Genomic DNA, 26,963 nt, shown 5'->3' on the forward strand with positions numbered 1-26,963 from the left:
CAGTTTCTCTTGAGTCGAATGAACTGGCCTTTGGCTACACCCTTGAACACCCCTTGGGGATGGCAACTATCCGCATGTAATAGTGAATTCCCTGAGATGGTCTTGCGATAAGTTTCTGTTGTAATACTTTGGCCAGGAATACCCCTCAGTGTTACATCAGGGAAATTGATAGTGGTGTGTTGTATTTCATTGGTAAAATTAATGCCGAATAAATTATCATTGAGGCTATCTATGAATGCCTGTAATGCAGTCTCAGTACCCCCCCAAATGAAGAGATCATTTATAAAAGCGACCATACCAAATTATTTCTTTCCTGAGGGGATTTCCCTCCCCATAGACATGAGACAGCTCCCACCAACCCATGAAAAGGTTAGCATAAGAGGGGGCAAATTTTGCCCCCATCGCTGTCCCACTCCTCTGGAGAAAGAAATCCCCCCCCCCCCGAATTCAAAATAATTATGACCAAGGAGGAAACCGGTCACCTCCACTACAAAATCCACAAACTTGGAATTTGTTCCATACTGTCTTTCAAAAAGGAGCGAATTGCCTGTAGGCCTCTGTCGTGTGGTATGGAGGTGTATAGTGACTTAACGTCAGCGGTAAGCCATATGTAATGGGGCTGCCAGACCACACGAGAGAGGAGATTCAACATATGTTTCGTATCAGATAAGTAGCTCCACAATAATCCCACCAAGGGCTGTAGTACATAATCAAGCCAGTCCGATAGGTGCTCCAATAGGGAGCCAATGCCACTTACAATTGGCCTCTCCTGTACATTTTCAGTGGACTTATGAACCTTTGGCAGATGGTTAAATGTTGCAATAGCCGGGTTAGATATCATTAAGTAATTTTGTGTGTTTGTATCAATAAACCCCAGTTCAACTCCATCATCTACAAGGGAGGCCAGTTGTTGTTGGTATGATTTTGTCGGATCACCCGGCAAACTGATGTAATCATCGGTATTCCTAAGTTGTCTGTATGCTTCCTCTCGGAAGCTACTGGTGTTAAGTACCACTATTATACCTCCCTTATCGGTGGCCCTGACCACTATTTTCTCATTGTTTGCAAGACTCTCCAATGCTCTCTTCTGATTGTTAGTTATATTACAGTGTAGACCCCTTTCAGAAATATAATACAGTCTAGTAAGGTCCTGTTCTACTCTATTCTGAAATTTCTCGAGGACCTGCCCCCTACTCTGGATAGGGTAAAAGGAGGATTTAGATTTTAGAGTGGGTGCTTGTACTACCTTAGCTCTTTCTGATCTCCCTTCCTCCTCAAGTAATTCAAGGGCCCTAACATCACATATTTCCTGAAAATCGAGATGACTAGCCCTGTCTGTCTACAGGGCTAGTCAATTTGCTGATCAGTTTATTGACATTAAGCAATGTCCTGAATAAGTTAAAGTCTGCTGTGGGTACAAATGAAAGACCCAGACTTAGAACCTCCATTTCATGCTTATTCAATTCTATATCTGATAAGTTCATTATGTTCTGGAGTTTCCTCATCTCTGACCTCTCCTTTGGGGATATCTTCTCTGCTCCTTGTACTGGTACTGTGGCTCGTGATTTCCGCCCCCCCCCCCCCATTCCAGTGTTTTTTGGGGGACCGAAAAACACTGTTCCAGTTGGACTCTATCCTGATCCCTGGTTTCTGTTGGGCCAATTTCCACACTCGTTTGATCCTCTCTGTAATGTGAGTGGGGTAACATAGCCTGTGTCTTGAGTATTGGCGGGGCAGGGATGTTGAGCCTTCCTTAGGTCTTACTACTTGTTCCTTGGGTATCCGTTCCTCTCCACCTGATCCAGAGCCTTCGACCCACGACTCACTTCATAAAAGTTAACTCTTCTCCCTCTATTTCGTCTCTGCTTATTCTGTCCACATTGTTTATTAGGGAAAAAGGTGCTTTTGTTCTTTTCCTTTCTTAAGGTATATCTATCTCTCCTATTCCATACATAGGCTCTGTTGAGATCATAATCTTGTTGATCCCTAAGATATTTGCTGTGCTTTGCTTCTAATAGGATTTTGCTTCAGCTACAATTTGTTGTAGTGTATTGTCAAACTTTATGTAATTAGGTTCTTTACTCCTGTTATTTAATTCCCTCTGAACTTCCTTTATTTTTGTTGCAATGTCCTCAAGAGCTTTTTGTTTAAATTCACAGATCAGCTGCATAAGCTGCATGTAGTGAGATGACCATTCCATATTTCAATGAAAACTTTATCATCTGTTACAAATGTGGGAAATTTGTTTAACCTTAACCCTCTTGGCACAATGCCTAGTTCGTGATATCTTTTCAGAGTCTTGATATCCCAGCTTAATGTATCCTCTTTCAATAGTAAGAATTCCAATTCCTCAAACAAAGCAATCAAGCTATAGTTTGATTTATCAGTGGAAAATATTTTGCTGTAATCCCAGGGCACAGTATCCCTTTCCTGAGCAGTCCTCAATGAAAACAATAATGTAGCACCTATCGGAGTGGCTTGATTATGTACTACAGCCCTTTGTGGGATCATTGTGGAGCTACTTATCTGATACGAAACATGTTGAATCTCCTCTCTCTTGTGGTCTGGCAGCCCCATTACATATGGCTTACGGCTGACATTAAGTCACTATACACCTCCATACCACACGACAGAGGCCTACAGGCAATTCGCTTCTTTTTGGAAAGACAGTATGGATCAAATTCCAAGTTTGTGGATTTTGTAGTGGAGGTGACCGGTTTCCTTCTTGGTCATAATTATTTTGAATTCGGAGGGGATTTCTTTCTCCAGAGGAGTGGGACAGCGATGGGGGCAAAATTAGCCCCCTCTTATGCCAAGCTTTTCATGGGTTGGTGGGAGCTGTCCCACGTCTATGGGGAGGGAAATCCCCTCAGGAAAGAAATAATTTGGTATGGTCGCTTTATAGATCTCCTCTTCATTTGGGGGGGGGTACTGAGACTGCATTACAGGCATTCATAGATAACCTCGATGATAATTTCTTCTGCATTAATTTTATCAATGAAATACAACACACCACTATCAATTTCCTTGATGTAAAATTGAGGGGTATTCCTGGCCAAAGTATTACAACAGAAACTTATTGCTAGCCCATCTCAGGGAATTCACTATTGCATGCGGATAGTTGCCATCCCCAAGGGGTGTTCAAGGGTGTAGCCAAAGGCCAGTTCATTCGACTCAAGAGAAACTGTAGTGAGGCAGATGTCTATGAGAAACAAGTGGATGATCTCACCAGGAGACTCTGGGACAGAGGGTATAGTAGTTCAGTGATATCCAAGGCCAGAAATACTGTGAGAGGTATTTCCAGAGACAGTCTCTTGGGACCCTCTAAGAGCAGGATAGACAAACGTAAGTCCTTAGAAGGTCACAGTGATAAAGTAACCTTTATGACTGAGTACTCCAGACAGTACAGAGACATTTGTCAGATAGTGGACAAACACTTCAAATTACTATCTGCAGATAATAATTTACAAGAAGTGGTTGAGAAAGGAATAAGATATTCTTATAAAAATAGGTCAATTGGCAACATAGTAGCACCCACCAGACTCAGAAGTGAAGGGTCCTCTACCTCCTCTTGGTTGAGCTGTAAGGGCACCTTTCATTGCCATCATCGTACCTGTGTGGCATGTGAAAGGCTTGCCACAGGAGAAATTTTCAGCTCAATGATTACAGGTCAAACATTTAAGATAGACTCTTGCCTTAACTGCAGGTCGACATATGTTATATATGTGATTAACTGCAAAGATTGCTCTCTTTAATACGTAGGGTTAACTACCAGGGAGGCAATAACCCATATTAAAGAGCACCTAGTGGACATAAGGGCAGGTGTACTCACCACTCCCTTGGTGAACCATTTCTCTGGCATACACCTGAAAAGTACAGCATCATTTACATGGACCATCATAGAGCGGATCCCACCACTTAGGGGGGACAGGACAGGACCCGCAAGCTGGGGGAGAGGGAGGCCTTCTGGATCTTCAAGCTGAGGACCAGGATTCCAGAGGGCCTCAACTCAGAGTTTGATCTCATCAATTTTTGGTGAGACCTTGCTTGCCCACAGGTGTATAGTTCATTTGTTATGTGAATGGTAATTACTACATCTGGTGCTGTCTTTCTTCACCCTGAGGGGTTGGGGATTCTATCTGTCCAAACATCTATTTATTCATTTAATTGGGTGCAACTTAGTATACCTCAAACCTAACCCCCTTAACTGCTAATTTTTGTCCTTACAATTCAAAGTTTATCCCGGGTAACTAAACCCTTTGCCATTACTCCCTCTTTTTTGAATGGCACTTTATAGTATGGCTGATTAGTTTACTCATTATTAGACACAGTCCATCTATTAATTGTTATGGTGTTTGTGTAGGCTAGTGAGGGGGCATATACCTATCATACAGTAAATTAATCCACTCCCATCTGGTTGTTGGGGGGGTCTTCCCCCTTTTTCTGGCCCTTCTGCCTTACCCATTAGTCTGGGCAATAGAGAATATGGTTTTCTCATATGGCTGGGAGACAGTCAGTTTGAAATAAATATAACATGAATTAACAACAAGAGAACAATGTATGGGTACAAGGCATTTCTGTTCTTGTCTGTGTTGCGCTCACTGAACACAGCACCGTTATACAGTTAAGGAAGCTGGAGTGCTTCCTGTGGTTGCATTGTTGATTAATACAATTAGCACAGTGTGTGGGTCTGGCTATTGACTGTGGGTCGTTGCAGGTAAACTGTATTAATAATTTATACACACAGGTTTATTTAGCCAGTTGTGAGTTACTAGCTACCGATCCACAGGTCAATATCACCCAATGTTTACTCTTTTAATGAGCTCATAGTTTCGAATCAGTCCCATTGGATAATACAAAGAAGGGGGTGTGAACCCATTATCCAATGGGAAACAGGGCTGATAGTTTTAACTAGCACGTTGCACACTTTTAACTCAGGTAAAGAGTAAGACTATATGCTGAAATGCGTCTACCTGTTACTTTTCAGCTCGTTAGAAACTATTTCTGTATTTAACCCAGGGTGTTTATCCCCTCCACTCTATGTGTAACTATTCACTCATTTAGTGCTACGGCGCCACTGTGTAAATAATTTGTTCACTGGCATAAAAACACTGGTATGTGCTCCTCTATATCTTTTTTAAGGTTCCATAGGTGTTTGGTTATGTGGCATTGGAGAGGGAGGTCAAAGATGAGTCTGGCTGAGGCGTTCTGGATACATTGGAGTCTCTTTTGGAGTTTGATGGTGGAGCCGGCATAGAGTGCGTTGCTGTATTCTAACTGGCTGCTGATGAGAGCGTGGGTGACTGTTTTCTTGGTTTTGGTAGGGATCCACTTGAAGATTTTTTGTAGCAGGTGGAAAATGTGGAAGCATGTTTAGGTGATGGCATTGATTTGTCGGTCCATGGAGAGTGAGGAGTCCAGGATGAAGCCTAGATTTCATGCATGGTTGGTCGGGGTTGGAGGGTGACCGAGGGCTATGGCCACCAGGAGTCATCACATGCAAATTTATTAGGTTTGTGGAGGAGGACTTCAGTTTATCTGTGTTCAGTTTGATCCGGTTGCCCTTCATTCAGGCAGCAACTGCTGTCAGGCCTTTTTGGACATTCTTTTTGGCGGTGGTGGGATCTCGGGTGAGTGAGATGATTAACTGGGTATTGTCGGCATAGGAGATGATGTTGAGGTCATGGCATCAGATGATGGTGGCAAGAGGGGCCATGTAGATGTTGAAGAGGGTGGGGCTCAGCTAAGAGCCTTGCAGTTGACTGGTGTTGGTTTGTAGGGGAAAGGCGGGAGTCTGACTTTCTGGGTCCTGCCAGTGAGGAAGGAGGTGATCCATTCCAGGGCTTTGCTGCGGATGCTGGTGTCGTGTAGGCGGGTACGGAGGGTGTTGTGGTTGACAGTGTCGAAAGCTGATGAGAGGTCTAGGAGGCTGAGGGTGGCAGTTTCTCCTCGGTTGAGCATGCCGTGGATGTCGTCTGTGGTGGAGAAGAGGGCGGTCTCGGTGCTGTGGTTGCTTCTGAAAGGCCCAGGGTGTGGTTGGCATCAATGTGGTCAATAAGTTGCAAGTTGACGGACTTCTCTATGACTTTGGCCGTGAAGTGGAGTAGAGAGATGGGACGGTAGTTATTCGGGTCCGTGTTGTCTGCTGACCGTTTCTTCAGCAGGGGTTTCAGTTCCAGATATCCGGGAAGGTGCCGGTTTTGATGGAGCAGTTGATAGTGCGTTGGAGTTCAGGGGCGATGGTGTTGCTTGCTTTGTTGAATATGTGAAGGGAGCATGGGTCTGAGGGTGCGCCGGAGTGGATGAATTTCATGATTCTGAGGGTGTCATCTGTGGTGATGAGGCTCCAGTTAGTCCATGTGTGGTGAGGGGGGGTGAATTTGGGAGTGGTGTCATTGGGTGTAGGGGAGTAGGTGGTGGAGGTTGAGTTATGAGGCGTGAAACTGTCATAGATGTCGAGGATCTTGTGGTAGAAGTGTGCAGCGAGGGTATTGCAGAGGTCTTGGGAAGGTGGAATGTTGGTGGTGTCGCTGTTGGGTTTAGAGAATTCCTTGATGACTGAGAAATCCTTGCTGTTTTGTGCATTAGAGTTGATTCTGTCTTGGATGGCCATTTTTATGAGGTGGTGGTGCGTGGTGATTGCTTCCTTAAAGGCAGCTTTATACAGAAGGGTCTTGCTGGATCTCCATGTTCTTTCCAGTTGTCTGCAGTGGTGTTTGGAGTCCTGGGGCCGGGGTGAACCAGCTGGCTTTGTTGATGGTTTGTTGGTCAGATGGTTTTATGAGGGGGGCGAGGGTGTTGGAACAGTCTGTAATCCAATGGTGGAGGTTGTGGGTGGAGGATTTGGCATCTGTGGAGGTAGGTGGGGAGGATTTGTTAGGGTGCAGTGTAGTTTGTCTTGGGTGATGTTGTTCCATTTTCTGAGGGGCAGGTGGTACTGTCGGAGTATACGTGTATGCAGTGGTGGTCAGTTCAGAGGAGTTCGGTGATGTGATTGACTGAGATGTGGTTGCCTGAGGAGAAGATCAGGACGAGGGAGTGGCCAACTGTGTGGGTTGGGTAGTTTACGAGTTGCTTCAGTCCGATAGTTCTGAGGTTTTGCAGGAGGGTGGAGGTATTGTGATCGTTGGGGTTGTCAAGATGGAAGTTGAGGTCAACGAGGAGGATGTAGTCCATTGAGGTGAGGGCATGGGGTGCGATGTGGTTGATGATGGAGTCACAGAAGGTGGGGCGAGGTCCAGGAGGTCACTCTGTAGATGAGGGTGCCGCGGAGGGTGGTGTTGGGGTTGACCTGGATCTTGAAGTGTAGGTTTTCTAGGCCTGGTGAGTGGTCATCAGAGCTAGTTGTGACTTGGATGGTGTGTTTGTGGATGATAGCGATCCTCCTCCAGGTCAGTTGCTGCAGTCTTTGTTGCAGATCTTGTAGCCTTCAGGTATTGCAGTGGTGATGTCTGGCGCTGATGCGGGGTTTAGCAAGGTCTCAGTGAGGAAGGCAATGTCAGGGGAGGTGGAGTCTAGCAGGTTCCAGATTTCGAGGGCGTGCTTGTGGATGGAGCGGGTGTTGAGGAGGATGCAGTTGAGGTAATTGCAGCTGTTTTTGGGTGGGTTAGTTGGTTGGGTTGTGGTCTCCAGAGGGAGGGGAAGAAGCAGTTGCGGCAACTGAAAGGTCTGAAGGTGTTGGTGAGGGGAGCACCATTAAATACAGCAGGAAGGTGGGCGGCTGGTTAGCTGGGTAGGAGGTAGGTATGAAATAATAACAGAGCAAGCAAAATACAGAAAGATACAGCACAAATACATAGGGATAAAGGAGAGAGAACTTACTTTAGTGGTGCAGCGAGCACCATTAAATACAGCAGGAAGGTGGGTGGGCTGGTTAGCTGGGTAGGGGGTAGGTGTGAAATAATAAAAGAGCACACAAAATACAGAAAGATACAGCACAAATACATAGGGATAAGGGAGAGAGAATTTACTTTAGTGGCGCAGCGATCACCATTAAATACAACAGGAAGGTGGGCCGGCTGGTTAGCTGGGTAGGTGTGAAATAATAACAGAGCGAACAAAATACAGAAAGATACAACACAAATACATAGGGATAAGGGAGAGAGAACTTACTTTAGTAGTGCAGTGATCACCATTAAATACAGCAGGAAGGTGGGCGGGCTGGTTAGCTTGGTAGGGAGTAGGTGTGAAATAATAACAGTGCAAACAAAATACAGAAAGATACAGCACAAATACTTGGTATCCCTTTAAGTGTCCCTGTAAGATTTTAGCCTTTAACTTTTATTATATTAAAACTTCGAACTCTCTATTTTTGTGATTTTACAGTTTATGTAACTTTAACAAATTAGGATTATACTTTGTATATTTAGTTGTATCTTTTGCATTACATAACACTTTGTATTTGCTCTATTTAAAATAAAACTGTCAGCTTCAGCTTCCCAGAGAGCTTCATTACTTTCTTTGGGCCTGATGATCAAAGATTATCTAGTCTGGAGATACGTTATAGTGCTGACTTCACAGGGGCTGAACTCAATGAATTCTATAACAAAAAGGGCAGAACCTGGAAGTCCCAGCTAGATGAGAGTTGCCTTCCATAGAAATTAATGAGGCTCTCTGGGATACAGAATTTCACAGGAGAGTGAGGTATTCACAGGAGAGCACCTGATACAAAATATGATCCTAATTTGTTAAAGTAACACAAACACTTTCAAAACATAATTAGTTCCTAAAATCACTGCTTTATATAAATCTAAATGCATAAAAATACAACAGAGAAAATGCAAATCTTAAATGTAATAAAACCTAAAGGACCTAATCTGAAATGTAAGTAATATAAAGTACAAAGCACAAAATGTAAGTAACAAAACTTTGATATCATGCAGTTCTATACTGCACTGCCCTTGTCTCTTATTCACATACAGAAATTCAGGGAACGTCCCTTAGAAAAGTATAGCAAAACTTGCATGTCTTGTGACAGATCTTGAAGTGCTGGAGGATCATTTTAGATCATTGCATCTAAGTGCAGAGCTTTATGGGAGGCATCTCATCTCTATGGGGCTTTGAGGTTCCCCTTTATTCTTATAGCATTCAGTGAGTTCAGGCCCTGTGAAGTCTGCACTATAATTTCTCTCCAAGCAGGAGAGAGAAACAGCAAGGAAAAAACAGATGAACCCAAATCAGATAATTTACTGTCCAGTATTTAAATGAATATGTTCTATACTTACCTCTCAAATATTAGACTGATCTATAATCCCCATAATCTATCTCTCCTGTCACCATCAGCTGGAATAGCTAACTCTAAAAATATATTGCTAGCACTACAATACATGGACCAGTTGAAGGGACAATCTACACCAGAATTGTTATTGTTTAAAAAGATAGAAAATACCCCTTTATTACCCATTCCCTAGTTTTGCACAACCAACACAGTTATACAAATACACGTTTTACCTCTGTGATTACCTTGTATCTAAGCCTCTGCAAACTGTCCCCTTATTTCAGTTCTTTTGACAGACATCCATTTTAGCCAATCAGAGCTGGCTCACCTGAACTCCATGGCCATTATTTAACAAAGGTATGGCGGACCTGATCCGACAGCGCAGATCAGGTCTGCCAGACCTCGCTGAATACAGAGAGCAATACACTCTCCATATTCAGCATTGCACCAGCAGCTCACAAGAGGTGCTGGTGCAACGCCGCCCCCTGCAGACTCGCGGCCAATGGGCAGCCAGCAGGGGGGTGTCAATCAACCTGATCATAGTCGAGCTTGATAGATAGGCCCCGATGTGCGTGAGCAGTGTGTTATCTATATGACAAACATGAACTAACACCCTCTAGTGGTGAAAAACTGTCAAAATGCCCTGAGAGAAGAGGGGAAATTAGCATATGAACCTCCTAGGTTTAGCTTTCAACTAAGAATACCAAGAGAACAAAGCAAAATTGGTGATAAAAGTAAATTGAAAAATTGTTTAAAATTACATTCTCTATCTGAATCATGAAAGTTTATTTTGGACTAGACTGTCCCTTTAACTGTGTCTGATTTTTCAGGAAAGTATGCCATACAACATATTTTGTTGTGAACTATTACAGAAAAATACACATCTAAAATCTAAAGCTACAGAAGAGAATGTACAATTTCATTCCTTGTACAAAGAGTTAAACAATCATATCAACAAAATAGAAAATTCTTCAGATTATAAAGTAAGAGAGCATTACTATTTTCCCCTTAGGACAGGAACTAAAATAATGACAATGGAGAGCTAAGTAGCCCTTTGTTTTATTTTTTTTAGGAAGCATTTACATATTTCTGTTTTTATATTAATAACAAAATAGGTTCATGTTCTGTTATATATTATAAATACAATATCCTGATTATACCATTGCTTTCTTTAAAAAAGTTTCTATTTAAAGGAGTATTGTAGTGTGTAACATATACAACTACTCTTCAATTTTTTTAATAAACGGTACATACCTTTTCAGCAGTACGACTTGTCTCTACAGCAATATCAGCTCCTGAGTTCCCCAATCCAACTATTAAAATTTTCTTTCCAAAAAAGAGTGATGGACGTTTGTAATCTCGGTTGTGCAAGTAAAGCCCTTTGAATTTCTCAATACCTAGGGGAATAAGTATTTAGATAATGAATCCATAGTAGATTAAAGTTTTTAAAATATTTAGGGCTAGATTGAAAGTGGCGATCTAATTTGCGTGCATATTACAAGTTGAAAGCAATTGTGTTTGAAGAGTTAAAATAAATGTGCACCAAACACAACATCAATACATTATAATGAACTGTTACACTTTCTGATAAAAACAATCCATAAAAATATATGGCCTAGATTTGGAGTTTGGCGGTAGCCGTGAAAACCAGCGTTAGAGGCTCCTAACGCTGGTTTTAGGCTACCGCCGGTATTTGGAGTCATTCAAAAAAGGGTCTAACGCTCACTTTTCAGCCGCGACTTTTCAATTCCGCAGATCCCCTTACGTCAATTGCGTATCCTATCTTTTCAATGGGATCTTTCTAACTCCGGTATTTAGAGTCGTGGCTGAAGTGAGCGTTAGAATTCTAACGACAAAACTCCAGCCGCAGAAAAAAGTCAGTAGTTAAGAGCTTTCTGGGCTAACGCCTGTTTATAAAGCTCTTAACTACTGTGCTCTAAAGTACACTAACACCCATAAACTACCTATGTACCCCTAAACCGAGGCCCCCCCCACATCGCCGCCACTCTATTAAATTTTTTTAACCCCTAATCTGCCGACCGCCACCTACGTTATACTTATGTACCCCTAATCTGCTGCCCCTAACACCGCCGACCCCTATATTATATTTATTAACCCCTAACCTGCCCCCCACAACGTCGCAGCCAGCTACCTACAATAATTAACCCCTAATCTGCCGACCGCAAAGAGCCGCCACCTACATTATAGCTATGTACCCCTAATCTGCTGCCCCTAACACCGCCGACCCCTATATTATATTTATTAACCCCTAATCTGCCCCCCACAACGTCGCCTCCACTTATTAACCCCTAATCTGCCGAGCGGACCGCACCAATATTATTATAAAGTTATTAACCCCTAATCCGCCTCACTAACCCTATAATAAATAGTATTAACCCCTAATCTGCCCTCCATAACATCGCCGACACCTAACTTCAATTATTAACCCCTAATCTATTTAAAGCTAAATATTTACCTGTAAAATAAATCCTAATATAGCTACAATATAAATTATAATTATATTATAGCTATTTTAGGATTAATATTTATTTTACAGGTAACTTTGTAATTATTTTAACCAGGTACAATAGCTATTAAATAGTTAAGAACTATTTAATAGCTAAAATAGTTAAAATAATTACAAATTTACCTGTAAAATAAATCCTAACCTAAGTTATAATTAAACCTAACACTACACTATTAATAAATTAATTAAATACAATACCTATAATTATCTACAATTAAACCTAACACTACACTATCAATAAATAAATTAAATACAATTCCTACAAATAAATACAATGAAATAAACTAACTAAAGTACAAAAAATAAAAAAACTAAGTTACAAAAAATAAAAAAATATTTACAAACATTAGAAATATATTACAACAATTTTAAACTAGTTACACCTACTCTAAGCCCCCTAATAAAATAACAAAGCCCCCCAAAATAAAAAAATGCCCTACCCTATTCTAAATTACTAAAGTTCAAAGCTCTTTTACCTTACCAGCCCTGAACAGGGCCCTTTGCGGGGCATGCCCCAAGAAGTTCAGCTCTTTTGCCTGTAAAAAAAAACATACAATACCCCCCCCCAAACATTACAACCCACCACCCACATACCCCTAATCTAACCCAAACCCCCCTTAAATAAACCTAACACTAAGCCCCTGAAGATCTCCCTACCTTGAGTCGTCTTCACCCAGCCGAGCCAAATTCTTCATCCAAGCGGAGCAAGAAGAGGTCCTCCACCCGGTAGAAGTCTTCATCCAAGCGGGGCAGAAGAGGTCTTCCATCCGATTGAAGTCTTCATCCAAGAGGCATCTTCTATCGTCATCCATCCGGAGCGGAGCGGCAGCATCCTGAAGACCTCCGACGCGGAACATCCATCCTGGCCGACTACTGAACGACGAATGACGGTTCCTTTAAATGACGTCATCCAAGATGGCGTCCCTCGAATTCTGATTGGCTGATAGGATAGGGGTTAATACTATTTATTATAGGGTTAGTGAGGCGGATTAGGGGTTAATAACTTTATAATAATAGCGGTGCGGTCCGCTCGGCAGATTAGGGGTTAATAAGTGTAGGCAGGTGGAGGCGACGTTGTGGGGGGCAGATTAGGGGTTAATAAATATAATATAGGGGTCGGCGGTGTTAGGGGCAGCAGATTAGGGGTACATAGGGATAATGTAAGTAGCGACGGTTTACGGAGCGGCAGATTAGGGGTTAATAATAATATGCAGGGGTCAGCGATAGCGGGGGCGGCAGATTAGGGGTTAATAAGTGTAAGGTTAGGGGTGTTTAGACTCGGGGTACATGTTAGAGTGTTAGGTGCAGACGTAGGAAGTGTTTCCCCATAGGAAACAATGGGGCTGCGTTAGGAGCTGAACGCGGCTTTTTTGCAGGTGTTTTTAAAATATTTAGGGCTAGATTGAAAGTGGCAATCTAATTTGCGTGCATATTACAAGTTGAAAGCAATTGTGTTTGAAGAGATAAAATAAATATGCACCAAAAACAACATCAATACATTATAATGAACTGTTACACTTTCTGATAAAAACAATCCATAAAAATATATATTTTTTAAATATAATATATATATATGCTAACCTGATCAATTATTTTCTTTCCTGGTAGTGAGAGTCTACAAATTCCATTTATAACCTATGGGAAATACTTGCCAGGAGGAGACACCCCAAAAAGAGCATTCAAATATATCCCTCCCACTCCTCCTACCCTCTCAGTAGTTCAAGTGGAGGATAAGGAAAAGTAGAGAGATAAAAGGGGCAAAGAAGCCATAAGACTGCTGCCCCTTCACTATATCGGGGTTGGTTCATGGACAAGAAAGAAAAGAATTTATCAGGTAAGCATAAATTATATTTTCTTTCTAATGGTAGTGAGAGTCCACAAATTCTATTCAACCAATAGGAAACCAATACCCAAGCTGTAGAGTCCACAAAATCTTTAGGGAGGGTAAGGTAGGGAAATATTACCCCCTATTAAATATATATATATATATATATATATATATATATATCCCCATATTACCAAACCATTTTTCAATGCTCTTACCAGGGCTATTTTTACATTTCTGCGGTGTGTGTGTTTAGCTGTAATTTTCCTCTTACTCATTTACTGTACCCACACATATTATATACAGTTTTTTTCTCGCCATTAAATGAACTTTCTAAAGATACCATTATTTTCATCATATCATATAATTTACTATAAAAATAATAAAATGACGAAAAAATGGAAAAAAACACACTTTTTCTAACTTTGACCCCCAAAATCTCTTACACATCTGCAACCACCAGAAAACACCCATGCTAAAGAGTTTCTAAATGATGTCCTGAGTTTAGAAATACCCAAGTTATAGGGCAATAAGTACAAGTAGCACTTTGCTATTTCCGAACCATTTGTTTTCAATATTAGCGATAGTTACATTGTACCACTGATATCTGTCAGGAATCCCTGAATAACCATTTACATGTATATATTTTCTTTTAGTAGACAGCCCAAAGTATTGATCTATGCCCATATTGGTATATTTCATGCCACCATTTCACCGCCAAATGCGATAAAAAAAAAATCTTTAACTTTTTCACAAACTTTAGGTTTCTCACTGAAATTATTTACAAACATCTTGTGCAATTATGACACACATGGTTGTAAATGCTTCTGTGGGATCCCCATTGTTCATTAATAGCAGACATATATGGTTTTGGCATTGCTTTTTGGTAATTAGAAGGCCGCTAAATGTCGCTGTGCACCACACTTTTATTATGCACAGCAGTGAAGGGAATAATTAGGTAGCTTGTAGGGTTAATTTTAGCTTTAGTGTAGAGATCAGCCTCCCACCTGACACATCCCACCCCCTGATCCCTCCCTTACCCCCCTCTCAAACAGCTCTCTTCCCTCCCCCACCCACTTTACAATTGTCACAGCCATCGTAAGTACTGGCAGAAAGTCTGCTAGTACTCAAATAAAATGCTCTTTTATTTATTTATATATATATATATATATATATGTATATATATATATATATATATATATATTTTTTTTTTTTCATATGTTATTCTGCAGTGTTGGATCCCCCCTTAGCCCCCAAACTCCCTGATCCCCCCAAACAGCTTTCTAACCCTCCCCCCTCTACCTATTTGCCACCATCTTGGGTACTGGCAGGTGTCTGCCGGTACCTAGTTTGCTAAAAAAATTTGCCTTATTTTCTAAAAACACAATTTTTCTGTAGTGTAGCTGCCCCCCTCAATACCCTCCCCCACCCAGATCCCTTTCCCAGCACTAATAGCATTTATTCCCCCTTCCTCTCCACAGCACTTAATAGCGCGCGCTCTGCCGGAACTGGAAACTGCCTTGCCGGAACTGATCCAGCTATGGGCCGCCTCCCTGCTTTGGCTCCCACCCACAAATGGCACCATTGCTGGCCAATGCAGAGAGGGCCACAGAGTGGCTCTCTCTGCATCGGTGGGTAATAATAGGGCATTGCAGGATGCCTCAATATCGAGGCATCACTGCAATACCCTGAAAGCGCCTGGAAGCGATCACGATCGCTTCCAGCTCTTGAAAACACTGAGGACGTGCAAGGTACATCTTTGGTCATTATCGGCCATTTTTTGTAGGACGTACCCTGCACGTCCTTGGTCATTAAGGGGTTAAAGGGATACTAAACCCAATATTTTTCTATCATGATTCAGATAAAGCATGCAATTTTAAGCAACTTTCTCATTTACGACCTACTATCAATTTTTCTTTGTTCTCTTGCTATATTTTTTTTAAAAGCAGGAATTTAAAGCTTAGGAGCTAGCCCATTTTAGGTTCAGCACCCTGGATATTGCTTGCTTATTGGTGGCTACATTTAACAAACCAATAAGCAAGCATAACCCACGTTCTCAACAAAAAATGGGCCGGCTCTTCAAGGATATACACCAATTTTCATTTAACTGCATGTAATAAACACTACTATATGCACAGATACTGATTTAAAAATCCAGTATAAAACCATTTAAAAACTTACTTAGAAGCTCCCAGTTTAGCACTGTTAAAACGGTTAGCTGGAACACCCATTGCAAGTGGTTCTATAGCAACTAAAAAAGCAGACACTCCCCTTCCCCCTCTGCATATGAAAAAGACTCTTTACACAAACAGGAGCAAGCTGGAGTTGGTACACATCAGTATTCTCCTAAAACTTTGGGGCTTGGTTAGGAGTCTGAAAATCAGCGCAATGTTATTTAAAAATAAGAAAAACTATAGATTTTCTTTAAAAAATAAAGCTGTATAAGCTATATAAATGGATCATCTAGAAAACATTTATGCAAAGAAATATCTAGTGTATAATGTCCCTTTAAGCTTTACTATATTCCTGCTTTTTAAATAAAGATAGCAAGAGAGCAAAGAAAAATTTAAAATAGGAGTAAATTAGAAAGCTGCTTAAAATTGCATGCTCTATCTTACACCTAGATTTAGAGTTTTGCGTTAGAAGGGGTGCGTTAGCTACGCGTCTTTTTTTTCTAACACACAGAGTTTTTTACGCTGGTATTTAGAGTTTAAAAACAACCTTCTAACACTACTCCTAACGCGTCTATTTTAGACGCGTAATTACGCCCGCGTTAGACAGTCTCCCATAGAGATCAATGGCAAATCAAACAAACACGCTTTTTTCACCTAACACTCGATCTCGCAAGAAATACGCACTGCTCTGTCATATGACGTATACCACATAATGCACAACAATAACACACTGCAAATGTCAGAACAACAATCACAAAACAAAGCACACATGCATTACGCATTCACAAGCGGGTAAAAAAATTCCCCCCCCAAAAAAAAGGAATACGCATATACTTTACGATACGGAAATACGGAAAATACCAAAAAGGAAAAATAAATGCACACTCATACACAAGCAAAATACTCGCATTCAACATTACGAAATATTAGGACAAACATACATATACAACTCTTCACAAATACGACACCATCGCAAATTAACATTAACACATAATACTATTGGACAATGTTATAGTAAACGATCACTATGACATCATCGCATTCTACACATTCCACAAATACTAACTCTAAATGAGCATGCGCAAATTCACACAACTAATACACATTGCACGCATACTAATTACTAACAAAGCACACCTGAACACAATTTACAACGCAAACCGGTACATCAGTATTCATTTACACAGGGTATATAAGCACCACACAAGCATGGCTTCTTTGACTGTGTTGCTGGTGGGTTTTTGGAGATTGGAGATTTGAGATTTAGTGAGTTATTGTGAGAGTTAGTGCAAGTTAGTGTTAGTGTGAGAGAGTCAGTTAGTGTTATCGTGAGTGAGTTAGTGGTAGTGGGAGTTAGTGGTAGTGGGAGTTAGTGGTAGTGGGAGTTAGTGGGAGCGTGAGTTAGTGGGAGCGTGAGTTAGTGGTAGTGTGCATTAGTGGTAGTGTGAGTTAGTGGTAGTGTGAGTTAGTGGTAGTGTGAGTTTTTGGGAGCGTGAGTTAGTGGTAGTGTGAGTTGTTGGGAGCGTGAGTTAGTGGGAGCGTGAGCTAGTAAGAGAGCGATAGTGAGCGACAGTTGGTTTGGGTGAGTGTGCGAGTGCTTTTTCTGTATACTTAACACATTTACACGCAAACACATTCAATACATACATACAGTTATCAATAACACTACATACACTCCATACCCCATACCCTCTCATACTACACTCCATACCCCATTCCCTGTAGTCCCATTCCCTTTCATCCCATTTCCTCTAATCCCATACCACATTCCCTCTAATCCCATCCCCTAGTTACATTTAGTTTACATATCCTCCTTTTAGTTTTCTTATACATTTTGGTTGGTTAAATACTCCTTACCCTCTTTTATTTATATCCCTTTCACACTTTCAGCACTTTTTTGGTCTTTTTATTTATTTATTTTGACCCCCTTTCATTTGGGCACAGTCACTTTTTGTTGGAGTAGTTAGGGCTTAGTTTAGGGAAGAGATGGAAGAGGAGGGCAGGCAGGAGATTAGTCAGGGGAGAGGGAGAGGTAGAGGGGGGAGGAGAGGGAAAGGGGGGGGAGAGGAACAGGACAGGAAGGGGGGCAGGAAGCGGGGGAGGAAGCGGTGGGTGGACACAGCCACTTGGTTCAAGATGAACAAGTGGTTGGGCCCAGTGGCGGACAGAGTAGGGCTTCACAGTCCGGGAAACAGAGGGCACCATCACAGGGGAAGGCCAAGCTGACTAGGGAGGCGAGGTTTACTATGGAGGAGAAGGAGGCCCTCGTAGAAGCGTATATGGGCAGGTATAGGAGGCTGCAGGCTCAGAAGACCACCCCGAGTGAGAAGAGGAAGCTCTGGCAGGAGATAACGGATGCAGTTAATGCAGTGGGGGGCCGTAACAAAGATATGGAGTCTATTAAACATCGTTACCGGGACTGCAAGATGGAGCTGAAAAAGAAAATAACCAGGGAGTACCAACATGCCACAGGGACCGTTGGTGGGCCTGCACTGACCGTTGAGTACTCCCGATGGGAGGAAATGTTACGTCCCAGCATCTCCGAGGTGGCCATAGTCGGGATCGGAGGAATCGATACCGGCAACCTGCCACTCTCATCTGACGGTAAGCTCATTTAAGAATCTATTAACATCCGAATGTATTTAAGGATAAGATTAATGCTATTACGCTGTTTAACACATTATTACGTAAACGCATTCACAATTACTTTGCGATTACATTAGTATCTAGGCTACAGGTTAGGTGTGCATTTAAACAGACTGAAAACAGATAGATATCACAAACACGGTTTGGAAAATGCGGAAATCGTATTGATTGTTAGATTTCAAAGTGGATTAATGAGGCTGCATTTGTAATTATATTGTAAGCAAAAGCATTTACATCTTTATTTGGAAATATGCTAATATATACATTTCTTTCTTTTTGCATTATACAGAGTCTGGGGAGGAGGCAGCACACTAACTACAGGCTCCTCCTTTTCCCCGGTATGAGAGTGGTGGGGATGAATCGCCACCTCGGAGAGAAGAGACCCCCCCCTGCACAAGAAGCAGAGGCCCCCCCTGAAGCAGAGGCCCCCACTGAAGCAGAGGAAGAGGCCCCCACTGAAGCAGAGGAAGAGGCCCCTGAAGCAGAGGAAGAGGCCCCTCAAGCACCAGCAGGCCGCCGTGCACCAGCAGGCCGCCGTGCACCAGCAGGCCGCCATGCACAACAGGAGGAGATAGCCGAGGTGCGTGTGTTAGTCGACTACATTGAACAGATGCGTACCTCCCAGATGGAAAATATCCAAGGGAGAACTCGGATTATCGAAGAACTTCGTGGCATTAGAGAAGGACAAACACAAATTATAGAGATCCTTACAAGAATCGAACAAGGACAAAACCGGAGTTTCCAGCTACAAGAAGCTATGTTCAATTTCTTCAGGGAGGCGCATGCTGGGCAATCTGCTGCTGGGCCATCTGCTGCTGGGCCATCTGCTCCTGGGCCATCTGCTCCTGGGCCATCTGCTCCTGGGCCATCTGCTCCTGGGCCATCTGCTCCTGGGCCATCTGCTCCTGGGCCATCTGCTCCATCTCCTCACCTTGGTCATCCCAGTACTCCTCTTTCCCCTCTTCCCACAACATCTCCAATGAGAACTCGTCGGAGGGGGCAGTTGCCCCCCCCCAGAGCCTCAGCCTCGTGGGAAGAGGGGAAGGAAGAGGAAGTATTTTTTTATATGTTTATTTTGTATTTATTTAATGTGTAATGGATAGGTATGTGATGATGTGGTTTTCATACACTTGTGGACCACACTCTGTATATAATCTGCTTCTATGGGACCGGGTCCATGGAGGCAGATTGTTTGCAGAGTGTGGGTTATAAGTGTGTGGACACCACATCATCACATACCTATCCTTGTTCATGATATTGATTGGTTTCTGTAATGTGATGTCCAAACTGTTTCCCTAATCTCAAACAAAATGACCATTACAATTATCCATGATGGCATATTACTGTTTGAATGACAATAACACAGCTTAAAGGGACAGTCAGAACATTATTGTTTACAAAGAAAACACTGTATTACGCATTATCAAGTTTGAAACAAAAACATGGAGAAATACGTGTGACTTATGTACTTACCCTTGTATCTATGCCTATGAAAACTGACCACTTATTTGTTGTTCTGACATAACATTTTAGACAATCAATGATCAATCCAGGGTAAATATGCTGTATGAGCTCAAGGTTTTCTATATCAAAATGCTATCAAAATGCCCTCTAGTGGTCAAAATGCATTCTGATTACATGCACTCTTCAAGCTCTAAGAAATGAGCACACGAACCTCATAGGTTTAGATAGCAAATAAGAATAACCAGAGAAAAATGATAAATCGGTGAGAAACGTTTGATATAATTTTTAATTTAAAAATTGCTTTTTTAATAATGCAAATCAATATTTGTTTTCTAGACTGTCCCTTTAAAAAATTAAATATGCTAACATATACTAATATTTGGTGATTGTTGGTATATCTACATGTACTTGTTCAAACAATAAATATTGGAATAGGATTTCTATTGACGTGTTAAATAAAGTCTATTTTCTTAAAGAGACATTATTGTGTTTGAATTATTTTAGAAAGACATTTGTTTTAACAAGGAATATGGTTTAAAGTCCTTTTATGAGTGAATAAACAAATATATGCTCACAATAATATATTTGGAGATTAACCAATGTGGAACTCATACATGACACAACAATCAACATTTGCATTAAAGGGACAGTATACAATCTTTTTCAGAGAACTGCATGTAATAGACACTACTAGAAACCACAAGATTACCACATACTGATATCAAAATCAATATGAAAAAGCTTTAAACACTTTCAAAGAAAATCGGTTTATCTATGTTGAAAAGATAGCTGTAAAGCCCATTCCAAGTGTAAAACAAGACAATACCCCTTCATTAGCATATGAAAAGACCCTTTACACAAACAGGAGCAAGCTGGAGAAGGTAGCTGATGGTACTCACATCAAACTTTGAGGCTTGGTGAGGAGTCAGAAAATTACTTAAATGTTATTTGAACATAAGCAAAACTAGACATGTATTTGGTAAAAAATGGACTATATAACTAGAGATAAAAAAACATATTTGGTTTTTAATGTGTGTCTATAATGTCCCTTTAATAAAATATTGGACGAAATAACATCTAGAAGAAGTCGGCATCTCATATATTTAGCATATGATAAAGATAAATGTATATTGATTACTTGATTCTAATACAATAGCGCATATTTATGAATTCGATATGTTGAAAATTAAACACAACACAGTCATTTTTTATAAAAAGGAACATATTGTTGGCAAACATATTAAACAAGATGGACTATATTTAGGGATTTGCACTTGCCTCGAAATATCTTATGCATGAAAACATTTTGCTTTCATTCGTTTATTCAACCAGACATCCATCAAAAGAGAATGTTGTGTTCTTTATCAGCTATGGGTCAACAATGTTACATGATACACACAATCCATACTCGCCATGGTTTTAAACTTGTCCTCTCATTCACAAACGTGGGTTACGTGCAAAATCAAATATTGCCCTCTAATACAATCAGACGGTTTTTACACCTTTGCATGTGACGTCTTAATTAACATGGCGCATCCTTGATCACGTAAAAATGCCATCCAATAAAAGGCGCCTCCTTGATCGCGTAAATACGCCATCCAATAAAAGGTGCATCCTTGATCGCGTAAATACGCTATCCAATAAAAGGCGCATCCTTGATCACGTAAAAACGTCAGCCAATACAAGGAATCATTGGACAGCCTGGCAGGTGACGTCTTAAGCAACATGGCGCATCCGAGATTGATGAAAAACATCAGCCAATACAAGGACTCAGTTGATATCTTGGCATATCAATAAGAAACGTATTTATATTTTAGAAACTAGTATGTGTCTATATTGCTAGCTAGGAATGTCACGCTAGATAACAAAATACTGTGATATATGAAATAGAATACATTATAGAAAATAAGGAGATATTTCATTAGAAGCAGAGGATTTTTGACTAAACTATTTAGCAAGCAGCATGTTTTAAATAGACATGAAAACAATATTTTAAGGTTACACGATTATGCATTACATTGCAATTTGAAATACATTGTAACAATAAATGAAAATCTGGATTATTGTGTTTCATGTCCCTTTAACTGAGAATTAATGCTAGGAGATGCATTCGGAAAATAGGGATGTGTTATATATTATATGTTAAAGGGACAGTTAACCCAAGAAAATTTGTTGTTTAAAATATAGCTAATCCCTTTATTACACATTACTCATTTTTGTGTTTGTTGTTCAAAAATGAGTAATGTGTAATAAAGGGATTAGCTATATTAATATACTTTTTACTTCTGTTATTATCTTGTATCTAAGCTTCTGCTGACTGCCCCATTATTTCTGTTCTTTTGACAGACATGCAGTTTAGCCAATCAATGATCACTCCTAGGTCACTTTACGTGCATGAGCTCAATGTTATCTATATGAAACATGTGAACTAATGCCTTATAGTAGTCTAAATTTATTCACATTAGAGGCAGTCTTCAAGTTTGAAGAAATTAGCATATGAACCTCCTAGGTTTACCTTTCAAATAAGAATATCAAGAGAACAAAGCAAAATTGTGAATAAAAGTAAATTAGGAAGTTGGTTAAACTCGCATGCCCTATTTAAATCATGAATCATCTTTTTGGACTTGACTGTCCCTTTAACTATAGCTATGGTGTCCATCTTTAACATTTAAAAGGTACACATGATAAATACATATGTCATTGATGTTTTCAGATATGTTTATATTGTTTTTGAATAACAATAATGACACATGTATTGTTCAAACGTGTCACTTATTCAAGTTGAAATATGGTCAGCCTACCTATAGCCATATATCGGAGGAGAATTCATTTTTAAAAATATTAATATAAAGATATTCATCATCTAAAATATGCGCATTACACCCAGTGATTGATTTGGTTACACTACTACAATAAGATATAATTGAAATTGGAATACATGTGCTGTCAACATTCCAATAAGATTTATTTTAAATAAGATTATATGTCCTTGTTCATGTAAAAAGGACAAAAACGCTTTAGAAATGGAGATCTATTCCTTAACAATTGTGGTCAGCATCACTTAAAGGGACATGAAATACCAAATAAAAAAAATAAGGATACACAGAGAGAATACTATTTCCATAAAAATAACACTTTACAGAGATTATCTCATTGTATCAATCCTGGGATCATTTGTTAAAGGTGCATCAATTCACGCAGTTTACACAAATGAACACATGGATGTGAAATTTAAAATATACATATATATATATATATATATATATATATATATATATACAAACATCAAGATATATATATACATATATAAAATCATTACTATGCTAATCATAATCTTGCAAAGATAAAGATTTACGAAAACTATATCAAGAAAATGAGTAGAATTAAATTGGAGATATAAATATTAAAGTAATTTACAATTGTATTACATATATGATTCCGGAAAGACCATTATTTGCTTTCAGGTCCCTTTAAGGATTAACCACATAAACTAGAGATTTCAATCAATGACATGAATAAAGAGGACAAAGAATCATGGAATGACATGTATTTTATTAGTATGTCATAAAACAGAAACAACTTTTTTTTTTAAAAAATGTTGAAAGATCATTAAAATTGGAGCCATTTGACAAGGTAAAAGAGTGCATCACAGTCCTTGGAGAGAGTTGGCAAGGGCCAGCACAGCCCCATTGGAGCCATTTGACAAGGTAAAAGAGTGCATCACAGTCCTTGGAGAGAGTTGGCAAGGGCCAGCATAGCCCCATTGGAGCCATTTGACAAGGTAAAAGAGTGCAACAGGCACAACAAGAAACAAAAAAGGCCAAATGGCAACAATAACAAACAAATCTGTAACATGTGGACGGAAGAATCTTAAGGCGACCTTGGAGCATCTCCAGATACTCCACTTACTGGGCATCACCTTTATTGTCCACTTCATGCTCTGCTCCAGATTCAGGCATTGACTATAAACGCCTTATATGGCGGAGAGTCGAATGTTGAACCTGGAGCAGGGTATGAATGGTGTCATTCATCCTTCCCAGGAACAGCAAGTTCCTCAGCACGGCCTGCTCTATACGTGATAGAGTTTTGAGCATGAGCCATGCTGAGTCACAACCTAAAACAAATAAATAGAATAATATCAATGTTAATTACACAACATAATATAAATCTAGCAAATATACATTTGAATTTGAAATCAAAATCATTCTTACAATCAAATATTCAATATTTCTTCTCTTCACATGAAATATGTTCTTAATACATAAACCATTAAAGGTACAGTTTACTCCAAAATGTTATCCCCTGTAATTTGTTGACACTGATCCACTTTTCCAGCTTGAGTCTATGAATATTTTGAACATTATTTCCATTGTCCATACATTGTAAATTTCAATAGTTTATTTATCCTGTGGTATCCACACCTATCCTTAAAGCTTTTTACCTTTAGTCCAACATGTGTAAACACAGCAAGCAGAAGAAATTACACTCCCAGTGGTTTACAGAAGAGAGAATGTAAGAAAAATGTATATTTCTATTTTTCAATACAAGTAGTAGTGATTGGTATATGGAGTGAGATGATATTAAAGGGACACTGACCACAAATATTTTAATTTGTGATTCAGATAGACAATTAAAAATATTTTAAACATTTAATTCACTCCTATTATCAAATCTAATACATTCTATTTGTATCTTTAATTTAAATGCAACAATGTCATTTTATATTTCGTAGCATTTTTTGTGATCAACCTTGGTTGTCCCTGCTGATTGGTGGATAAATGAATCCAACAATAAAACAGAACCCCCCAACAGTTCACAATATTTGAACAATTATATGTCTTTCAACATAAAAATAAAAAGACAAAGAACTCTTAAAAATTGATAAGAGGAGTAAATTATCAAGTTGATTAACATTGCATGCTCTATTTGAATTAAATTTAAAATTATTTTTGGTTCACTGTCACTTTAAATATGTTATAATGTTGCTTTAGAATGATACTTACAGCTGTGCCTGGGAAGGACAATCTGACACCTCGAACAATGAATGTTGGGATAGGGGGGAGGGATGGGATATTGTTGGTGAGGGCTTGGATTGGGCTGGCGAGGGCTGGGGTGCTGCTCTGGGGGAGCCCTTACAGCTGGGGATTCTTGGGAATGGTGAGTTGGGGACTGGGCAGGTTGGGGAACTGTACGGGCCAAAATACGGGGAGAGCGGCGAACAGGGACAATTCTGGGAGGGACAGGCCTGGAGGAATGGGAAGGGCCGGGAAGGTCTTGTGTCTGGGCAGGGGCTTCTACAGGGGGAGGGGCCTGGACAGGGTCTTCTACAGGGGGAGGGGCCTGGGCAGGGGTGGGAGAATGATGCCCAGAAGTGGAGTGTCCATCTGAAATATATAATAAAATATATATTAACATCTCATGCATCATGATCTCAAAGAAAGGCATTTCAACATGATTAGGTTTTATATATACTTAGAAGTGGTTTACAATTTATTAACAATGATGATATAAGGATATGGTATGCATATAGGCACTCAAATGAATAGCAAGGAGTGTCTGTCCAATAAGAAGATAATTATTGTGGTTTTGTCATGGAATATGCAAGTGACATCATGATGTCATTAATTCATTAAAATACAAGCATATGTTCATGCTGCATGATATGGAAAGGGGGGCAGTAGTGGATTTTAAAAGAAAAGGAATAATCCTTTTTCAAGTGCCAAAGCTGTAGACTTTGAATTTCCTCATGAGAATGTTTACAAACAATAAGGCATGTTAGATACATGTTAGATAGCTTTCACATACCATCAGACTCCATGGCCGCCTCTTCCTCCTCCGTCCCACATGTTACATCAATATCTGTAAAACATAACATGTTGTGTACACGTTAATATCAGATATTATAACATATGTTACTGTTGCTACAAGACACACATCAATGTTGCATTAAAGATATACTGATCCAAAGTTATGATTTACATCATTTTGATGGAGTATACAAATGACATTAGATTTGTTATTCTCAATGAGTAAGAATTTAATGTTAGTGTTTGGATTTCATATAAATTCACAAAATAAGAGTACATGCAACATTTGAGAGTTCTCATGTGTGTATCACTTCATGATTGTTTACACAATTTATAAAAAAACAAACATATGTTATCCATCTTCTGAACAACAAAGGTGTAGACTAAGAAGCTTTGAGATATTAATCTTTCAATATTTAACTAAATTAGAGATATAATCATAGTACTAAATTATATGTTTGATTCAAATGTAATGCTTCATCAGAATCATGATCATAATATAGATTACAAATACACCTTCAATGACATATGAATGAGTCAATGGACTTACCAGAATGCTTGGAAAGCATTTCCAAGTCGGTGCTGGATCCCCCCGGGCTCCCAACAAGAACTATATCTATGAATGATATAGATATCTATTAGTGAACACAGTTTGGACATCACTAAGTCACATCATTATCGATTTTTACGAAAAATATACTTAGAAATGAGAACAATAGAGCACTAATCGGAAGAATAAATGCATGAGTGAATCCAGGTTATTCTGAATAAAAAGATGTCTTTAACATATGTTTAATTTCTGACTATATAAGACACACAAATCATCTCATATGATTATATTGCACATCTAAATATACCCATTGATCAATGTTTTTAAACGAATACACACAAACAACATTTTAAATAAAAACGGGTGATAAATCAAACCAAAGCCATGTGTCATATCGATCCATTTGTGCAATTGATCACAATGCAAAAAAGAAGTTATTCATCCAAATATGTAATCATGGTGCTGTTAGGGTATGCTTATATCTATAAAGTAAGTCCAAGACTGAATATGTCATTTAGATATCAATATTGTTTCATCCAAACAATGTAATGAGGAATTAATCAATTGATTATTAAAGGGACACTGACATCAATTTGGTTAAAACATTGATTTTTTAATAAAATGATTGTTTTATTTAATTAGACATTTACTCCTATAATTTTTATGTTATTTTATTTTAATGCAGGGTTGACATTTTTTAGTTCATTAAATATTGCTCGTGGAAGGTATACAACAATCATCAAGAACAACCCA

The 26,963-nt window shown here is 39.6% G+C and overlaps 1 protein-coding gene across 1 annotated transcript in view; it reads right to left on the reverse strand.

Annotated features, from left to right (window-relative positions):
- Nucleotides 1–26,963, reverse strand: part of LOC128640806 (flavin-containing monooxygenase 3-like) — a 365,854-nt gene that overhangs the window by 51,585 nt on the left and 287,306 nt on the right. Inside the window, exon 5 of the mRNA XM_053693225.1 lies at nt 10,472–10,614. Coding sequence (XP_053549200.1) covers nt 10,472–10,614 — 143 coding nt within the window. The remainder of the gene's footprint in view (nt 1–10,471; nt 10,615–26,963) is intronic.

This window comes from Bombina bombina, chromosome 10, assembly GCF_027579735.1.
Source record: "Bombina bombina isolate aBomBom1 chromosome 10, aBomBom1.pri, whole genome shotgun sequence".
Taxonomy (NCBI): Eukaryota; Metazoa; Chordata; class Amphibia; order Anura; family Bombinatoridae; genus Bombina; species Bombina bombina.